Source organism: Eublepharis macularius, chromosome 11, assembly GCF_028583425.1.
Source record: "Eublepharis macularius isolate TG4126 chromosome 11, MPM_Emac_v1.0, whole genome shotgun sequence".
NCBI lineage: Eukaryota > Metazoa > Chordata > Lepidosauria > Squamata > Eublepharidae > Eublepharis > Eublepharis macularius.
Window position 1 is genome coordinate 57,260,708 of NC_072800.1, and position 19,627 is coordinate 57,280,334.

Here is a 19,627-nt window from a genome sequence, read left to right on the forward strand (position 1 = left end):
GCACATGGGTCTCATTGAATTTATGCATGAGATCTCTTTATGCCTGTGTCATGAATCTGGATCCCTGTGCTACAATTCAGACACTGCCTTCCTTCTCCTAGGCCCAAAGCTAATTGGTGGAGTGGCCTGCAGGCCTTGGTGCAGCCTCTTTCTCCCACTTGGAACCCTGGGGCATTTCTGGGAGTTTCCTTCTGGGCTTACATTTCCAGATGCCCTTCAAGGCTGAGATGGGGCCAGATGAAATTAGAGGGGAAAAGAAAGCCAATCGGCACCAAGGAGTCTGGGTCATGAGAGAACTCATATAAGCTCCCCCTAAGGGGGAAGGTGTTCTTATCTGAGGAGCTGAGTAGCAGAGATGTCACTACTAGCAGGAGAGGTTCCTTCACCCAAGGAGGGTGGGTTGGATGCTGGAAGGGCCAGGTATAGTAAGGCAGTCAGGCAACTGTGTTAGCAGGCTTTAATGTTTTCTTGCTGATTCCTTTGTGTGTTGATTTTGCCCAGCTTGTTAAAAACATATCTCCTATTAAACCAATGCTCACAAGTGTTTTATTTCCCACCTGATTGGTGACTGCCTGTTTAATAAAGCAGTCTGACTAGGTCCTCATGTCTCAAGCTTGACCAATCACCTGGCAATGCCCTCACCAGTAAAGGGATGCTGTTAGGAAGGGTAACGGAAAGGGCTGTGTGCTTTGGGCTCTTCCTAGTTGAATTCCCAGACTTGAGTGGTAGCAGCCAGCAAGGCCCTTGCCTGCTCCAGGGCTGAAGGGAACAGGAAGGTGAGGGGAGTGCATGTGGGGGATTAAAGAACTCCTGGAGGAACTTCCATAGTAGACAAGCTCCCACATAATCCCTCTTACCTGCAACAACATATATCATAAATGCACTATTACAAACATATTTTGTCTGGTGAGCTGTTCTAATCCTCAGTTTTTTACTTGTGGTTTGGTTGCATTTGATAATCATGTTGCATATTTAGTGGGTGAAGGTGGATTAAAAGTTAAGAACCACTGATACATGTTGAATAAATTGTAAGGAAGAGTCACTGTTGAGTTTAACAGAGCTTTAAGCTTTCAGAAAAATAACAACCATCTCTACACACAAAGTGGTCAGGAACCAAAGAGCATTGAATGTAGCCAAAAAATTTTTGCTGCATGAATTAATGCATGCATCCATAATTTATTCTGATCACATCTGTCTATATTGTGGTTAAATCTGATTGTTGTTGCTACTGAGTATGTCCTGTTATAAGTGAGCATGCTCAATAGCATTTAGCTGCAAAATGTGACAAGCAAAAAGCTGTACTTCTGCACTGGCAGCATCCCTTTAAACCACATCCAATCTCACTCTAGAGTGTATTTGGTCTTCAAGAGCAGTTTTTCAGAGTGCAATGAGAAGAAGGACCCCCCAAAAAGCATTGGTGTATACACAGCTTTTTGGATTCTAGACAGCTTACATTGACAACCAGATGCTGTGGGCTCACAACACTGGATGATGATGACAATCATAATGTCCTACTAAATTTTACAGTGGCATCTGTTGCTTCTGGTGAAAACATTATAGGTTAGCAGAGATTACAACAACAACAATATGATAAAGATTAGGAAACATATGTTTGATCAAACCTATCTTAGCTGTGAATTAAAAAAACAGCACTGAGCTGAACAGTGTGTGTTTTATAAACATTCTAGCTCTTGAAAAAAGCATAAGCCCTTTAGATTTTTTTTCAGGGCTGCAGTAAAATGGGGCAAACATGATTATGGGTAAGAGAGCCTCTGTTGCTAATACAACCAGGCCAACACTTCCAGTACCACCCTGGTGACAATGAGGGCAGGCTATTAAACTATAGCAGTACAGTAGAAGAAAGAGTGTGTAGACCAGGTTGCTTAAGCAACAGGGATACATTATTTTCTCAGCATGCATTCCAGTAAGGATCATGCCTCCCACTTTGTTTTCCCTCAATGACATCACATAGCAAATCAAATCAAGTTAGGCTATGTTGTAAATTTTTTAATTTATTTATTTAATTTTATTTATACCACGCCCTCCCCACAGGGAGGCTCAGGGTGGCTAACAACATTCAAAAATACATTAAAAGTCACAAAACCATAAAATCAATAATAATTTTTAAAAAGTCATTAAAATAGTCCAGGAGCAGGCTGTTTAAACAAATACTGGGAGTCCGTATATGGGCACAGCAGATGGCCAAGGGCAGCCCCAGAAAAAGTGGTGGTCTTAGATGGAAGGAGGAAGACACCCGCTGGCACTCAGCCAAAGGCCCGGCGGAACATCTCCGTTTTACAGGCCCTGCAGAACTGTAACAGGTGTCCTTGATGTCACAAGGACAGCTATGTGACTCTCTGATTTGCTGGGGGTCACTCTAACAAGAGGGAATACATAATTGGTGCTAAATCAGACATGGGCGGCAAAAAGATGAAAAGAAAAAATGAATCTAAGCAAATGTAGAAAGATTCTATTTCTTTAGATTCATATAAATTACATCATTTTTCTGAGACCATTCTAAATATTCTTGCAATGATTTGCTTGTTTATTTACAAACCATACAACCTTTTTAAACCTTTGCCTTTAATCTAGCTCCTCCTAACTTAAACTTTAGATCAGGAGGGCAGCGGTCACAACCAACACACTTTTTATTTCCATTCACACAGAGCTTCAGGTGTTCTCAGATTTTACCTCCTGAACACCTTCCCTCTTCTCTTTGTGTGACTCTTATATTTTTGCCTCCTTGACTCCCTCAAAAGGTTTTCAATGCCATCAAATGCTTTTGCCTTAAACCTCCTCAGTTTAACTGGTTATATAGGAAGGCTTGTTATACATGGTAGTTTGACAGGATGGTCAGCAAACGAAGGAATTGTTCTGTAAAAAAGGGCTTAAACAAAAGTAGAATTTAATTATAAGAACATAAATGCGATGGTTGCAGAGTTTTGATAAGAGTATTGGTTTTAGAATAGTTCTTAAGCTTGGTAGTTTTAAAAATAATTATCTTCTTAAAGTTATATCCACAGACTATAATTTTCCACATAGGTCTTCACTAACAGAGTAAACTCATCTCATCCTCACAGACATAGATTCGCTCAGGCCGTTCCACAGAGCTTGCCTGACCTAGATAGATTAATATCTCTCTCAGATATACACAGACTGAGCCAGGCACGCACACAGTTTGCCTGACTTAGACAGAATTAGGTTCTCAGGCTTCCATACAGTTTGCTAGATTTAGCCAGCGTCCTTTCTATGAGACACCTAAAGACTGATTTAACCAGAATCTCTGGGCTGGTTAACTTTCTCTCAGAAACAGAAAACCACGGATTCAGGTTCCACACAGTTTGCCTGATTTAACTAGAACACTTTCTCTCAGCTTGCTGACTAAAAACTGCAGTTCACTCCACCACTTAGGGTACAGCTGTTGTCCAATCAGAACAGACTCCATTTGCTCATCCAGCCCCCCTTTCCTCAGAGGCTTGCATTTAAACCCATAGTAATATATATTAAAACCCCTACATTAACAAGCAGAAATAAAATCTAAATTATTTAGATGCAAAACAGTACAATACTGAAATAATGTAAAGTAAAAAAAAGTGAGAGCCTCCTGCCTTCCATCTGTCACACAATGTATACTACATGGGAGCTGCTGCTACACATGATGGTGTTTTCCATGTGGCTAGAATGTGTATGTGCTGCCAATGTAGGTGGGAAAATTGTGTGGTTCCCTGAGGTAGGAAAAAATCAATACACCCCTTCCAGTATTCATGTAAATTCCACAGCCACATGGGAAAGAGCTCCTATGTGTCTTAGTGTGTGAGAGACATATATTTGACATGAAATATAAAATGACTGATCAAAACAAATACATTTAATAGAAAAGCATTCATGCTTAATGTAGAAAACAAAGTTCAAAATCAATTCAAAAATGCCTTGAGGCATCTATTAATGAAGGGAATTCACATATGCCAGCTGCTTATTAGCTATATGGAAGGGGGGGCATGGGAGGGTGCTCCTTTGATACTGGGCAGTATTCCACTGAACCTAGCAGTTAATTCCAATAATTGCAGACAGAGTAGCAGTCTACAATTTTTTTTGCAATCATAACAGCATCTAAGAATAGCCTATTCACATCTTTTCTTATGCTACAATAGCTGTTATACACACATAAGAAAGCATCAAGCACTCCTTAATTCTGAAAATAGTAGAATGATGATTCTCTATGACATACAAGCACACCACAAGGTCTATGTTCATATTTAACATCATATACCAAATACATACACTTTTAAAATCACCAACACTTATAATAAAAAAGCCTCAGCCCAACATGACAATTTGAGTATATTATATTAACTATCAGTTTTCATGCATCATCCTTTACCCCGGGTTCAGCTGAAAATTATGCAAGCCATAAATTAGCTTTAAACAAGCTTTGAATCAGGCTTGAGCTAGCTTTCAAATTAAAGAGCCGTCAGTATATTACAAGGTGCTGTCATTTTATTACTCCAATCAATTCTGTGTGGCCTGAGGTAGAAGGAAAATGGATGCTGTCTTCATTTGCAAAAGAGTTTATCTCTTGCACCAGGCTCTGAACTACCTGATTGCAGTAATGAATTGGGAACCAAAGTTACTAATAAAGACTTTAAAAAATAGCAAAAGCTGAAGACAGTCATTCAGAGCTGCTTAACAGAAAAAGTCCTGCTTTAACATAAAAGTCATGAAAACATTTCTTAAAAAATGGAAGAATGGGGAAAGCATTTTTTTCTTTTTCTTTCTTTTTTGCTATTTCATCTCCATTTAAAATATTGTGAAAATCCAATTTTGATCATGCTAGCTACCACAGTATTTTTCAAAGACAAGAACAAAAATTATGAATGAAAATCACATTATTTCAAAATTGTTTAGTTCACCATAAGGAAGTTTTGCTCTTCTCCTCACCCAATTTTTATTTCTACCCTATGGTTACAATACTTAACTATAACAGTAACCGTACAGTCCTAAGAAGAGTTACTCCAGCCTAAGCCCACTGATTTAAATGGGCTTAGACTGGAGTAACTCTGTTTAGGATTGCATTGTAAGATTAAAAACAGGTATCGGAAATAAATCTTCTTTTCCTGTAAGATTTCTCAAAAGATCTTACTTCATTCTATTCTATTTAGAAACAGGTTTGCCCTAGAAGGTTGAAGAGTATCAAGCATTAGACAAACTACTCCTGCTATAAAATTGATTTAATGCAAGCTAGCTGAATGTTCCTGGACCATTTAGTTGTAAACTGTTAATATAGATACTATTATTAATATAGTAGAAACCTAACACAAAGAATATTTTATTACATCTAAGTCAGCAGCATTAAAATTCGATCTGTTTATTAAAAAGGAATGAACAGCCCAGCTACCACAGTTTAAGGGGCAAAATTAATCAGCAACCCTTTGCTGAGCTCACAGTAACTGAAAGGTCAAACTAGTGCTGCTTCAACACCTGAGAAATTCTTCAGTGATAATAAATAAAAAGCACTGAAAATTATGCATTGCATTATTCTGCTAAAGTCACTAAAATGTTTTAAGATAGGCCCTTCCTATAGGCGCACTTCATCCTACATAGGGTTAGATCTAGAGCTGTCAACCACCAGGTGGTGACTGGAGATCTCCCTGAATTACAACTGATCTACAGGTCACATAGATCAGATCCCTTGGAGAAGATGGCTGCTTTGGAGGGTGGAGTCTATGGCATTATACCTCACAGAGGTCCCTCCCCTCCCAAACTCTGTCCTTTCCAGGTTCCACTTGCCAAATCTCCAGAAATTTCTCAATCAGGAGGTGGCAACTCTAGATCTATCAAATTATCCCAGGTACTCTGTTCTCTCACCCTCTTCCTTTCTTCATGACTTTCCAAGTACACAATGACATATTCTTACATCAATTTTTGCTGCACTCCAGTTATATTGTATAAGGGCAGTTTCATACGGCAAACAAAATTTCAGTACATTGAACTTATGGGTCAATCCCATGAGCTGCTGTGCTAATGCATCTGGGGTGTTTGCAGAGATATGCTAAACCATTGTGCTGTAAGACAGGGTATGGTATTTGGCATCCCTATAAACACTACATTGTCTTTTTTAATTCACAGGATGCACAGCAACTTATGCAGCACTCAACCCCTCTGAATTAGAACACAAACTTAAGGTTTGGGCAAATACCTACTATTTAAGAAAAGAGATAGCAGTGCCTCAAAGGCTCCATATAGGATGCACGTCAGAACAAAGGATCCCATTCCGCCAGTGGAGGTGGGGGATCCCCTGTTCCCAGTAGGGGTGTGCGCTTCGGGTTCCCAGTTCAGAAAAAAACCCCGAACCAGGCCTGATTTGTAAAGATTCGGTATTTCTGAATCGGGGCCAGTATGATGGCTCTAATTCGGAAATACGGAATCGAAACTTCCTGAAGCAATTCAGATTGCTTTGGGAAGCTTCGAGGCATTAAAGGGTACCCAGCCGCCCGCCCTTCCACCACCACCCCACTTACCTGGGGCAGTCTTCTGGCGGTGGTGTGGGTGGGTGGCACCGGTGCCTGTGTTCACTGCTGCCCTACTGGCTGCCACTTTGGCCTCTGCGGTGGTGTGGGTAGGCGATGGCATTTGCTGCCGTGCTGCTGGCCACCGCTTTGGCCTCTGTGGCGGTGCAGGCAGTGGCGGTGCCGGCATTTGCTTCCGCCCTGCTGGCCGCCGCAGAGGCCGAAGTGGCAGCGCGGGCTGCGGCTGCAGCCTTCCCTGCCACCCTGCTGGCCGCGGCAGGCCTCCTCCAGCCTTCAAGATAAGTGGGGTTGTGGGAAGGGGGGGCTCAAAGGGGAGGTGGGAATCTTTCTTTGGTATGCTCCAAATCATTTTGAAGCATATCGAAGTGATCCGAAAACCTGAACCCAAAGTGGCTTGCCACTTCGGGTTTTGGGTTATTTCGGATCGTTTTCCCGCTTCAGGTAAATCTGAAGTGGAAAACCCGAATCTTTTCCCTGCTGCACACCCCTAGTTCCATCTCTGCTCCCCACCACCACTCACCTGGCTGGCAGGGGAAAATGTGCAGGGAATGGGCCCAGGAGGTCCACTGTGTACAGGAGCATGCTGCGGAGCATTTCCTTGTCATGCTGGGAATGTTATTCCCGGTGTGACAAGGAAGTGGTCTGGAGTACACACACATGAGGTAAGTACTCCCAAGGAGCATGCCTCCCCCAACTCCCCTAGTTTGGGCTCCAGGGGGCCTGGAAACCCTAGTCAGAACAGAAGTCACAAAGTTGTAGTAGTACACACCTAATGTATGTCTCTTATTTTGCCCACAGTCTGCACAACATCTTAGTCTCTCCTCTTTTCCATTTTCCATTTTTATTTTGGCATCTTTCCATATTCCCTTTATTTTCACACAAGCTAATTTTCCTAACATACTTTATACTCAGATTTTTCCCCTGAGACCTATATTCAAATATTTACATATTAAAGACTACTCAAGGTGCCAGTCCAAATTAATGGAAAGAAGCTGGCTAAATATAAATGTTCCTATAATATTACAATTGTTTAAATACATTTGAGCAAAGTATTCATGCCGGCTTTTAATACAAAATTTTTTGAACGTTTTGTTATTGAAGCACTTGTTGCCTCAAGTTCCTCTGGTAGAATCCTAAACAGAGTCACATTCTTTCCAAGTCCACTTAAACCAATGGTCTTAAAAGGGTATAATTCTGTTTACAATTGCACTGTTAAGCTAGCAACTTCTGGCAGCTAAGTATTGCCAAGCTTCCTCACCTTTTGATACTATTTTGGAGCATATGAACTTTCAAGGCAGAAGATGCAAAATATGCAAGACTCTTCAAACATACCCAAAGGAGTTTTCAAACCACTGAACCACATAATCACTTTCATCCTTTACCAAAGATATGTTTAGTGAAAAGCTAGAGATAAACTTAATTGCTGCCAGAATTTAACAATGCAGCATACGTCTTTAGGATTTAGAGAAGATATTTTTAAAGCCAGCTAGAAAATCACAAAAATATTTGTGCAATCTCTTGGGAGAGTTAATTATAACACACTTAAAATTATACTCACACATTAACTATTTATGGAACCAATTTTTAAAAGGAAGAAACTTTTTTAAGAAGAGAAAGAATTAAAGTAATTGGGGCCTCTCTTCTTTTCTGTACACTACACAGCTGACAGCACGAACTAGAAATCCCCAGCTGTCTTTTGCAAATAAGATAGTAAATTTGAATCACTCTGTTACTCATGAATGCTACCCTCCAACTTTAGTACTGATAGCCACCATTCACTGTGAAAAGTTAAATGAATGCTGCCAATTTTATATGAAAAGGATTTTTATTTAAAAGCATTTTAGTCAACCTCATGAGATGATTTTTTGCATAAGAAGCATTAATAATCCGATTTGACAAGTGACATATCTTTAAAATCAATGACATTTACCTTTCACGTTCTGGTGTTAGTTATATGGATGGACAGATATAGCTTGTCTCACTCAGTAGTAGTACCATTCACCCAACAATTTCGTCAGAGAACCTACAGAAAATGTCCGAAACACTTAAGAGGAACAAAACCCGTCCTTTACTTGGGTTTCAGAAATCTGAATGAGTGTGAGACTGTTCCACAAGACAAAATTTCATAAAGATCTCACCATGGAGCCACATTAAAAAACAAAAACAAACTAAAATATTGGCGCATCTTACTAAGTTGGTGCTGGTTCATAAAAGCTTGTGCCACAAAGCGTGCAAGAGTTTTTAAGGCTTCAGATACAAAACACCAGTCATGCTATGATGAAACATTTTATCTGAATATAAAACACAGGACATTTGCTTCTGTACAAATAAAGGAAAGGCTATTCATTTGGTCATTCAGAGACTACTTGAATAAATGTTGGAATCTCTTCAACCTCCCTGCATCTAATTTAATCCATGAGTGACGCACAGTAACTAGAAATGAGACTGCCATCAAAAGCATTCTGAAATTTTTTTAGGACACTAGGAATTTTAGTTGTGTATATAAACTACATTCATGACTGGTTGCTGGGAAGAAGTAGTGCTCTAGTAGTGTCTCTACTACAATCACATTTCTGATATGCTCCATCATACAACTTCTCCAATAAAAATGGTAGTAAAGGATAAATCCCCAAGCATCTTCCCAGGGACCCCAGCTCAATAAGCAATTTCCTTCTTACAGGGATCAGGACTCAGGAGCACAAAAGATAATAGATATTTAAATAATTTACTATGAATATTTCCAAGATGATTTTATAGCATTTTGAAAGTCTCTTTAACATTGCATCCTGCATGTTCATTCATCCCTCCTCTGACATCATTTATCTTTTAGCGAGTTCAGTTTCACAGCCATTAACAGTTTATTATGAGGGTTCCATTTTTTTTAAAAAGCTATTTTCCCATGAGTCTTACTCTATTAAAAGTCAATGTGTGCTCTAGTAGTTAAGTAAATAATACCCAGCCTTTACTATCACAAACAGTTAATAGAAAGTAATAGTGAACTATCATTTGTTGGCAATTTTTTTTTATAATGTTATTGTTAGTGAGACCTTAGTTACAAGCATGCTTATTTAAAAGCATGTAATCTAAAGAACTCCAAAAAAAAACACCAATTACATTAAGGAAGTAGATCTAAATGCATTTATCTAACAGAGTATATGTAGGTGTTGTTATAATGATGGATGCAGCCTCTTTAACTATAGGATTATGACAAGCAAGTACTTCTGCCCATCAATGGTATACATCTTATGAAGCAATGCAAGAAGGAACATTACAAAAGCTTTATTTTTGGAATCTGAAATATATCTTAACCTTATTCTAGAATAGGGATTAGTAACTAGAGGTCCGAGGACTACACCAGTCCTCCCCTGGAGTAACCAACTTACTGGCAGGAGAGGAGTGTGTAGAGTGATTGTTACAAAAAGTCTGCTTCACGAGGACTTTTTCCCCAAGAAGAAATTGAAAACTTTGTGAGAGTACTGAAAATTATGATTTTTTCCCCTCAAATGGCTAAAATACTTTTTTAGACAAGGTTCAACTTCCGAAAATTGTATGAACAGTTTTACATAAGAGAATCTACAGTATTAGATAATGACAAGTGGGGAACCAACAGTGACTTGCAGGGCATCTTATTTCCCCTCGCCCACCATATCCTCTTTCCTTTACTTGGTCTCCCATAGCCTTTCCCCCTTTTCCTGCTTCCTTTGGTCATTTTCACTTAACCTTTGTCTCATCACTGCTGTACCCACCAGGCCATACCTCCATCTGCCTGCTCCATACTACTACCCACCTCCTTCCCCTACTCACCTATAGCACTGCCACCTTTGCCATGAGGCAGTGGCTCCAAAAAAGGCACACTATCTCTACACATGCAGACAATGTTCCTCTGTTTTGGGGAAATTAATCCACTTCCATCACAACTTTGGGTTTTAGATTTTTTTGCACCGCCGAACTTTGCAGGAAATATTCCTAGTCTGTACATGGTCTTGATGCACAGATTTAAGTATCTGCAGAAGGGGCCATGTTGGGAATTAGATATACTGATATGTTGGTAATCCTACCTATTGTAACTGTATGAGACTGTTTTTGTCCAAATAATGCACTTTACTTTGTTTCCTACAAAATTTGTTTTCTAATCTGAAATTTTTCTGCCTCTCAGAAAGCAAAAATTAAGGGAGCAATCCTAAGAAGATCTATTAAGAACTAAGTAGAATTGTATTCAAAGGGCCTTACTCCTAGGAAACTGACTTTTGGATTGCAGCCTAAAATACATATGCCAAGGCAGCATATGGTGCAGCTGTCTCTTCTCTTTCTCAAGCATTGGGTATATTTGTACTTTTCCTTGTAGAAAACTAAGGCATTTTTGCTTTTATATTCTAATGATATGACATTTAGTACAATTTTACACGTTAAGCTATGTGATGCATGTTATGCTGTTAAAGCACCAATATGTTTAAGTTTGATAGGAAAATAAGAACTACACATTTTAATTTTTTTAAAAAAGTTCCATTTTTCCAGAAAAACTTGGGGGGAGTGCTTCAAAATGTCTTGAAATTTTACATCTCTATTTTCTTCTCTGTTTTCCAACCAAGAACAATTTGTCCAAGGTTTCAGAAATGAATTCATAAAGCAAAAGGCAGAAATTAGTTTTAAAATATATAATACTGATTTCTGTTGACTACAAAAAAACCCTTAAAAACTATCACTTAAGGCTGAGACTTGTATTTTTAAACAGAATTAAGGGCTCCGAATCCTAACTAGACATGGGCCCGATCCAAAAAAAATTCTGATTCAGCCGTTCGTGGATCTGGGCTGCTGCCAAACACAGGCCACCGATTCTAAACGATCAACTCTCGTTTCCAGTCCGCAATCGGGAATCGGGGAGGCCAGCGCCCAGGGCAACCGTAGTCAGGCTCTTGCACGTGCGCGCTCCTGGGTCGCCCCCACCCCCGCAGCAAGCCGGCTGTCCCGGTGCGCTGCGGAGCTGGCGGCAGCGCGAGTGGCTCGGAGGCTGCCCGCGCCGTTCACCTGCCCTGCAAGACAAGGGGTGGCCGGCTTGCCTGCGCGCCCCTTGTCCTGGGGAAAGGCGAACAGCGCAGGTGGCCTCCCAGTCACCCGCTCTGCCTTTGCCTTTCCCCAGGACAAGGGGTGGCCGGCTTGCCCACGCACCTTGTCCTGGGGAAAGGTGAACAGCGCAGGCGGCCTCCCAGCCACCCGCACTGCCTTTTGCCTTTCCTCAGGACAAGGGGCGGCTGGCTTGCCCACGCGCCCCTTGTCCTGGGGAAAGGCAAACGGCGCAGGCGGCCTCCCAGCCTCCCGTGCTGCCTTTTGCCTTTCCTTTGTGCCCACCCCCTTTCCCCTCCCTCCCCTGGGTTGCTGCTCCGTGGTTGGAAGGAAGCCTGCTAATCAAGGAAAGCTGGGCTTCCATTCGTGTTTCGAGGGCGACAGAAGGAGGGCAAACACAGCTCATTTCCCTGATTCTGTTGCCCCAGGAATAAATTACTAGCGGCAGAGTGTCTGCAATTCCAAACAGAAACTGACCCATCCGATCAAGTCCCGAACAAGCAAACTCCCGACCGCTGGATCGGTTGCCATGGACAGAATCGATTAGCTGAGTCACGATGGCGAAAACGCCAAAATCGGGTTTTTTTTGAAATCGTAATTCATATCGTGCCCATCTCTAGTCCTAACTTCTGCCTTCTCTGGAAGTGTTTTGGTAACTAGCATTTTATGAGATTATCTTTTACTCATGAACCAAGTGCAGTATTATGTTAATTTCCTCCCTGCTTTTATGGAATTCTCTTTATGGTACCAGTTACCCATTATGTTTGCTTAACAGACAGACAGGTAGACAGACAAACAGAGTCAACTATGGCAAATTCATGTTTCTAAATATTCTTTGTTTCTTTTTGTTGTTTCCGTTTTTGAACAAATAAATTAAAAAAATAGATATTCTATTTAAAGGTAACTGTTACTTACAGTTGCCAACTGCTCAGTTAAACATCCGTGTATAATAAACAATAGTTCTCCATCTTCTAGAAAGAGCTCAAGTAGGGAACTTTAGCCCATGCAACAAAACAGCATTTAGTTAATGCAGGAAACATTTGGCATAGAGGCCTTGGCAGAAATCCTTTAAATGATGGATTTCTTTCAGCCTGAACACCTTGTGAGCAGGGGCTTTTTAATTCTCTCCTTCAGCAATATGGTAGGTGATTATTCTTGTATTCCTATGTTCTAATCTTATCTTTTCTCATTTGGAGAAGGATATTTTGAAAAGTTTAACAATTAACTGCCCTTATATTTAATAACCAGGCAAAGGTCCAGATATTATACCAGAAGTGAGATAAAACTTAAGGGTGAATGGAGGAGTGAATGGATTTAACACCATCCCATTTCCATCTTCTACTGCATCTTCAGCACAATGTCATGGTTAAACAGACAAGCAACATTGCACTCCAACTGGCAAAAATGATTTGGTTTGCAACCTTTTGTATCTTATGTCTCACCAATCGCTCTAACAAATAACCTGGGTCTCAGGAAAAAAAAAAACCAGCCCACTTTTTCTGAGAAGAGCCCAAATATGTCTACCATATAAACAAGTTTCAAGATCTATCAATATTAGTGACCAATCCTTCTACTTTAGATTTCCTTTTAACCAAGAAATACTTTCTTCTCTCAGCTCAAAGGCTTGGATAGCACCTTGCCATGTGACAATCATCTCACTTTGGTATGCAGCAACAAGCTTTTGTGCTCAGTCAGCATGAATCTCCTTACAAAGTACCTTGAAGATCCAGCTGTTCATTGCACTGGCTTTAATAAGATATATAATTTTTATGCAATCAGACAACAAACCAGACAATTCAGGAATCATATGCTTGCTTGGAAGAACTTCATGATGGATCATACTGTGTGTAACTTGCATATAGCATTTGCAACTGTGCACATTTTTGCAGCGACCCTAGAGAGGATGCCTGTAATTTCAGCAGCACTCTCAGTTCAATGTTTTTCCAATACAGATAATTCTTTGAAAAATATTCATCAGTAATGCGAAATATCTCCACACTTGCTGTTTGTGTGGGTATACTGTGAACCATGAACACATCCCTAAGCACTTCTCTTCACTGAGGTACTGAACAAATCCTGTTAAAAGTCCATTGAAATACCTGCTGATTCATCAATCTGAAGTGCAAACACCTGACTTTTTCAGTTGGGCAATATCACATGGCATGTTTTCAATGTGATACATAACATTTGAGAGTAGGATTTTTGCAATCTTCAAGAAGCTTCATCTTCAAGAACTTCTTGTTGGCTTTATCAATATTTCTGATAAATTTGCTCTAATGATTAGGACATTGCTGTGACTTAAAACAGTTGCCAAGGAGATAGCAGAAACACAATGGATAATTCCTGGCAGGTAAAGTCAGTAGGACTCAGCACATCAAAGACATTTGCTGCTAATGGAGGGAACATGGGATTAGGAGAAACATTGAGTGTCCAGATTACTACTAGCATGCCAAAAGGCCACAGCTGTTCACAAGTAAGTAAACATGTGGATTGTGGGACAGAGAATTCTTAAACAATTGTTATGAAAACTTTGTGTTCAACACAGCCTCTTTCTGAGTTGCACTGGTAGTACATGTGTCCCATCAGTAGAGAACCACTGGTTAAAGTGACAATTATTATCTGTCAGTTTCCTGTGTAATCTCATCAGAAGGCAGGAACTCAGACACAAGTTGGCATGAATATGTTAAAGTGTCTCCAAACATGGAGATGGGCCTCCTTAAGAGGCTTCAGGTGCCCTGTGAAGATTTCATAAATAGGGATTAAGCTGCTAATCTCAGGAGTTACTTCAGTGGAGCAGACTTCGACCTTTGTTCACTTTAGCTTTATGGAAGGCTTCTCCCATTTTATTCCTTGGAATTTCAGCTAGGGAGACAGACTACTTTCATATGTTCTCAGGTTCCAACTATTCTACCACAAAATGTAACTGACTGTGCCTACTAATGAAAGGTGTAGCTTGTTTCACTCCAGCTCACTGTGATCATCTCTTTTGGTTTCATTCTGCTCTGCATTTACAGATCTCAAAAATCTGTGGTCATACACAGTACATAATGAGAAATTATGCGTATGTTAATATTCATGATCATTCTTTTAAAAGTATTGTCTTTAGGCTAAAGTCAATGTATATATCTTTGCCATTATTACTATGTATTAAAATTACATAATAGATATCTAATTTTACATGTTTTAACAGTTACCTGATACTTGTTTTTCCTTCCATCCACTTCTCCCTATATTTAACACATAAGGTATTTTGCAGTTAGTAGAAATGAAAAGCACAGGGAAGAGCCAGTTAAGCACTTTTAAGCTGCATTAACTTCAATGGGAGAATTAACACACACGTTATTAATTTGAAAACAAAATAATCAAGATACTAAAATTATGAGTTACTATTTGACAGAATAGTAAGAAGACAGAAAAGATGTTCTAATATGCCATATTAAGTCACAAAAGAATGAGGATGTCAGTTGTCAGCAGATATGAAAAGAAAGTGTTCACCAGATGGTCACACACAACTTGTCCCCCCGCCCCATTCACTGCGTTGCTGCTAAAGGCAAGCTATGTGCTGGTTCAGTGAGTGAGAAGGTCAATAACAATCTCTTGGCTAAAAAATTAAGGCACAGCAAAGACTAAATAAAAGCTACCTAGCCACAGATACCTATATTGGCTGCTTGAGGGAACGATACACATCCCCTTTTCTGAAGGCCAATATACTCCAAGGGTTTGAAAATACGTGCTCCCTTAAGACAGTAACATGGGAACTAGTCATGGATCTGAATGTGAAAACAAGTGATATATTGCACTAACTTACTGGTGGAAACAAAAAGGCTACTAATATCAAATGTCAGTAAGATCATCCCCTCAAAGATCTTTTTTCATTGGGTCATAGTTATAGAATTCCCATCCCCCGCCTCCATCTCACTCATGAGATAAAATCTAATCCAATTGATTTGAAAGTATGAAGCAAGGGTTTATCTCATTTCCATTTTGCTCTAGCACTACAACCTTTAGGAGATTACTAAATATTTATAAGAATACAAACATCCCAACTATTAAGGCCAACAGGAAAGAAGTCAAACATTTTCTTTATATAAAATGAACACTAGTTTCCTCTTCAAACTTGTTATTTTGAGGACATGTTATTTAAATTACTTTAAATTACAGTTATTTAAATTACTTCTGTTGCTCTACACTAATTAGTACTGCCAAAACTCCAACTTTTCAACATAGGCTTCAGTTTCCCTGATCAACTTTTTATGCTGTACATCTGATTGTCCTAGACCACTTGCTGCACAGTTCAAAATCAGGTTCCCTACTGGATAACACGTCAGCCAAATGTGTCCCACATCATATGTGCTTCTCTGTACAACTCAATGGTCAGGATATTGAAAACTGATCCATGCATGTATATTAAGGTCAGGATATTGAGATATGACCTGTAGACATATCTTAAGGCATTCATTTGCCCCATTCAAACCTTTGTATAGGAAACAGGCTACTTTAGTGTGGAAATATGCAGTGAATATGGTACCTGCTCACTAGCCCATATGATAAGTAGCTAGGACAAAACTTTGCAGTTCACAGAAGTAATGGCAAGTCTTCTTTTGCCTATGGGGAGGAATGGAAGTAATTTTTTAAAAATCAGTATTTTTCCACTGGGTGTTCAGGGCAGTGCACAAAAATTAAACATCACAACAGAAATCTAAAAATAGTATAATCCACTATTGTATTAAACCCACCAACATAAATTTGGAGAGCAAGGACATAGATGAAGTACTTCCCACAATCTAGGTATACAGATTTTTTTCCAGCCTCTCCAGTGGTCTGTGATACTGCACACAACTAACAGGAACTAGTTGGGGAGGTGTGATCCACCCAGCTGGCTTCTCAACCTGAGTGTGCGAAAAATGCTTGCCTTTTGTAGTGTATCATAGTTGTACATGTCAGCATCTGTCCAGTTTTGGAATCTGGACATGCTCAGGGGTTATCAAGTATCTTAGCAAAAACAACACAACACCAAAAAACACCAAGTCAGTATTCCAATATTAGGTTCTTTTAGTTGCGCTCAAAATCTGTGGCCCAAGGCTCACTCCAACTAAACCAGTCTAACAATAATTCCCAGGGAAGTTTATGAGATGATCTATAGCAAGCTTATATGGGGACAGTATATACTAAACAGCACAAAGCCATATTGTTTAGGGCCTATCATAATGTATAGGTCAGATTTCATCTTTCCAGCAAACATAATACTTAGGACATACTCTCCATGCACAGGTAGCATACAGAAAATGGATTCTCTTGGATAACATGGCATCTTTTCTAGGAACATCCTGGCTATTAAGACAGGGCTAGACAGTGACCTGATGCATGATTTTTTCTTTCCATGCTTTCTCCTTTCCTCTATCAATATAAGATCCTCTAGTCCACTTGACCAATATAAGATCCTCTGGTCCACTTGAGCTCAAGAATTGTTTTGAAGTGCTAGAGATGGTGACGGAGATGAGAGTGGAAAGAGAACCACAAAGACCTGTAAGAGGGTGTGCAGAGGACATGGGGCCACATGGAAGTGGAAAAAAACGGAAGGTGGTAGTTGTCGGGGACTCTTTGCTCAGGGGTATGGAATGCCATGTCTCTGGGCCAGGTCCCCTATTCCAAGAGATGTGTTGCTTGCCAGGGGCCAGAATTCAGGATATTACTGACCGGCTGCTGAAACTCATCAAGCCTGCTGATAAGTACCCGTTTGTGCTGATTCATGTGGGAACGAATGACACGGGTGCGAATACTGTCGCAAGAATTAAAGAGGATTATGAAGCTCTTGGAAGGCAGTTAAGACATTGTGGGCTCAGGTGATATTCTCTTCTATCCTTCCAGTCATAGGAAGAGAAACGCACAGGGAGCGGACCATACTTGAGGTGAATCGTTGGCTGAGATGATGGTGCTGGCAGGAGCGCTTTGGGTTCTGGAACCATGGGATAGGTTTTCTTAGAGAAGGCCTTCTAGCACATGATGGGCTTCACCTCTCAAGGGCAGGGAAGAAAACGTTTGGAACGAACCTGGAGAACATCATCAGGAGAGCTTTAAACTAATGCCGCAAGGGGAAGGGGACGATCGACATGGCGATTTCAATGACGAAGTGAACAGTGGGGACCCACCTGGGTAGGACAGGTCAAACAAAGGTACAAGGCTACAAGTGTCTATATACCAGTGCCCAAAGTATGGGTAATAAGAAAGAAGAGCTTGAGCTTCCATTGCAAACAGAGGGCTACGATATAGTAGGAATTACTGAGACTTGGTGGGATGATTCCCATGACTGGAATGTGCTAGTGGATGGGTACAAGTTGTTCAAGAAAAACCGGAAAGGTAGAAGAGGAGGTGGAGTGGCGTTATATGTGAGGAGAGGTCATTTTTTTTTAAAAAAATAGTTTTTATTGACTTCAAATACAGAAGATAAAGATTGTAGTTTGTCATTTACAGAAAATTCTAGATTAAATACTGTATAATAAAAAGTAATAAATTATAACAATTGCTTGTGTCAGAAGGCGAATGAATTCTATGATACACACCAACATGCATAAAAACACTTAACATTAGTAAAGAAACATAAAAGTAATTTACACATATGTATGTAAATAAAACTGTTTTAAGCCTGGATGGGGTCTATTAATTTCAAGATAATCAAGGAAGGGAAGCCACTTTTCTAAAAAATTGGTGGTTCTTGGGAAGCGCTCCATCTGAAGGATTTTGTCATGTAATTTCTCTGAAATGAAGTGATCCCAGATTTTCATATACCAACTATTGATTGAAGGGTTGGTGTTTGACTTCCAAAGTCCAGCAATTGTACTCTTAGCGGCCACTAGCAGAGTTTCAATGAGATCTTTCCTTATTGCTGGTATACTAACTTGACAGTTATCCCAAAGATTTAAAAAAATGAGTTCTGGCAACAACGGAATATGAAAGTTTGTGATTTGGTGTATTTCATTAAGCACCTCCTTCAAGAATTTTTCTATATATTTACATTTCCACCAGCAGTGATCAAAACTACCTATTTCACCACAATTTTTCCAGCAGTTTGGAGACTGTGCAGACGAGAACTGAGAAAGTTTTGGGGGGGGGGGTTAGATACCATCTATTTATTACCTTGTAAGTTTGTATTTTAGTGAGGATTGTTTTGGAATTATATATATTGGAGGACCAAACTCGCTTCCAGATAACAGTGTTAAGATCTATTCGGCAGTCTTGGGTCCATTGGGCTTGCATTTTCAATTCTTTAGATTTAAGAGTGTTTAAAATTACATTATACAATTTTGAAATCAGGCCTTCATTATTGAGAGAAAAGACACATTCAAATTCTGTAGTAGGAGTGAGTAATAGTTTCTTTAGATCAATCTGATCAGCGAGACCAGATAGTTGCAGATACATACTCCAATGTATTTTATTCTTTGAGATATCTTCAAGTTTAGATTTCTCAAACAGCCCTTTCTTGGAATCACATCTATAATTCTCGTCAGATTTAACTGGGTCCAAAATTCAGAGAAGGAATTGCTTTGACCTGATGGAAACCAGTGTTGGTGTATAAAGGGAGTATAGCAAGAAATAGCTGGAACTAAATGTTTTCTGTTATAATCCCAGGCCTTTAGTAGTGAGCCCAAGAAAATATTGTTATGGATAGTTTTGGGGCGATCTATGGGGTGTTTCCAGGTGATATCCCTTATAGAGTAGTGTCTAATCAGAGGTTGGAATAAGATGGCCCAACTTGGAGGATCTGAATGACGCAAGTGTTATATTAACCAATCTTACAGCAATCTGGTATAAATATAGGTCTGGGTAGTTAAACCCACCATTGGATCTTTTCCGACGTAATGTCTCAAAAGCAATTCTAGGTTTTTTATTGCGCCAGAGGAATTTGTTCAATGTTCCTTGCCAGATTTTAATTTGTGTCCGTGGGATAACAATTGGGATAGCTCTAAAAAGGTAGAGCAGCTTAGGGAAAATAAAGGATTTTAAGTGTATTCTATCATACCAGGAGAGTTGTTGATCATTCC

General features: G+C 39.8%; 1 protein-coding gene across 7 annotated transcripts in view; it reads right to left on the reverse strand.

Moving 5' to 3' along the window:
• Positions 1 to 19,627, reverse strand: part of PHF14 (PHD finger protein 14) — a 175,027-nt gene that overhangs the window by 34,225 nt on the left and 121,175 nt on the right. For 3 of the 7 annotated variants that reach the window (XM_054991574.1, XM_054991572.1, XM_054991575.1), the window contains one exon: positions 14,783 to 14,815. The exons of 2 other annotated variants lie outside the window; for them this stretch is intronic. In XM_054991574.1, the coding sequence (XP_054847549.1) occupies positions 14,783 to 14,815 (33 nt within the window). Of the gene's footprint in view, positions 1 to 14,782; positions 14,816 to 16,116; positions 16,194 to 19,627 lie in introns of all 7 variants that reach the window. 2 more of the 7 variants (XR_008597838.1, XR_008597839.1) reach the window with 1 other exon arrangement.